The sequence below is a fragment of the Akebia trifoliata genome, unplaced genomic scaffold (genome assembly GCF_017979445.1).
Source record: "Akebia trifoliata isolate Shusen 1 unplaced genomic scaffold, ASM1797944v1 Contig00857, whole genome shotgun sequence".
Lineage (NCBI taxonomy): Eukaryota > Viridiplantae > Streptophyta > Magnoliopsida > Ranunculales > Lardizabalaceae > Akebia > Akebia trifoliata.
Genome location: NW_028237274.1, coordinates 29815 through 31317, shown reverse-complemented (window position 1 = coordinate 31317; position 1503 = coordinate 29815). Strand labels below are relative to the sequence as shown.

The window sequence follows — 1503 nt, the reverse complement described above, 5'->3', positions numbered from 1 at the left end:
TACATCGATGCAGGTCAAAGACTCTAAAAAGGGGAAGAAAGGAAGGCTAGATAGAAAAAAAAGATATGGATGAGGTGGCAAGATGCACGGTTTTAATTTCTGCATTGTCTTAGAATGTTTCGGTCGAGTCTGGAATGTTTAACCCCAAAACATTCAATGTGTGGGATTGTTTTGTAATGGTTCAGAATGGCTTGGTTGAGCCCCCGAATATTTGAGTCAAGGCTTGGATGATAATGATGATGACAATCCGTATGATATTTTGAACAGATTTTTCTAACCACTTTGCTGAACATTTATATGCATTTTTCCGGATGAAATGATTCAGAGTTAAAATTTTATTTTTTTAAGTATGAATCAACAGAAATGAAATTCTAAGTTATTATGTACATGCATTTATTTATGACTTTGCTCAATTGAAAATAACAAGAACTGCATTGGTGCAGCTCACTACCCAATCAATGGCCAATGCAAACAATGGTAGTCCCGTGGCTGATTCAACAAAAAATGGTCTAGTTCTTCGGCCAGTGTCGGCCGGTGAATCAGGTCAAGGCTTGCCTTATGCTCCTATTGATTGGCCTAAACGCGGTGACATATGGAGATGGAAGGTAGGAAAGAGAATAACTAAGTCTGGCTTCATGGCTGATCGGAACCTGTATCTTCCAAGCAGTCTTAAGAAGTGTTTCCGTGGGATACGGCTCGCAAGCCTTCCGGCAGTTAAAGAATTTATCAGTAAGCAATTCCCTGATGCTGACCTTGAGGCCTTCCTTGGCTCTTTCAGTTGGAAGATCCCTTCAAAGGAATGGCGTGACGATAAAGGTCTGGTTTCAATTTAGCTATGTTCTTTTCTGTTTTATAGAAATCATATCTATTTAATTTTTTAAGGTTCAGTATCAGCTTCAGTTTCCAGTTTTAGTTTTTTTTAGTTATTTATGTTTTTATTTGGAACCCATAAGGGATTTACTTATCTATGTATCTATATACCGTTCCAATCAATCTTTTGGGTCCCTACTTCACCTCGACAGTTATGCCAAAATGCCCTTCAAATCAAAGCCTATAAGCGATGGATACACTCCTGTAACCAAGCTTCCGCCTTTTTTTTTTGGCTGAGCAAGCTATTTTATTTTTTTTTATTATAAGAGTTCAAGGGGTTTGAACCTAAGCCCTAGAGAACATCATCCCATGGTCTTAACACTTAGCTAAATTGTCCTTTAAACCATATTTTCTCACTTGAACAGAATTTCTTTCTAAAAGAAATGGAATGCTTAATTTCACAAAAAAAAAGTTCTATTTTTTCACGAGGCACAACTAGCAATATCAACTTATAACAAAACAACCTTGTTCGGAAGTTAAAAAGAATTACAATAAATGCAAAAAAGTGCTCCAACATTATAGCACACTTGTTGAAATCTTCAGACATCAATCACTAAATATATATATAATATATATATAGGAAATGTTCAGCACCTAAGTTTTACCACACACTTTAACAAACGTTTTTTGTCC

General features: G+C 36.2%; 1 protein-coding gene across 1 annotated transcript; it reads left to right on the top strand.

The window, feature by feature from the left end:
- The first annotated feature begins 458 nt into the window (after positions 1 to 458).
- LOC147380956 (uncharacterized) lies at positions 459 to 833 on the top strand. Its single transcript, XM_086431016.1, has one exon. The coding sequence runs from the start codon at positions 459 to 461 to the stop codon at positions 831 to 833; it is 375 nt and encodes a 124-aa protein (XP_086287142.1).
- Positions 834 to 1503: the final 670 nt, after the last annotated feature.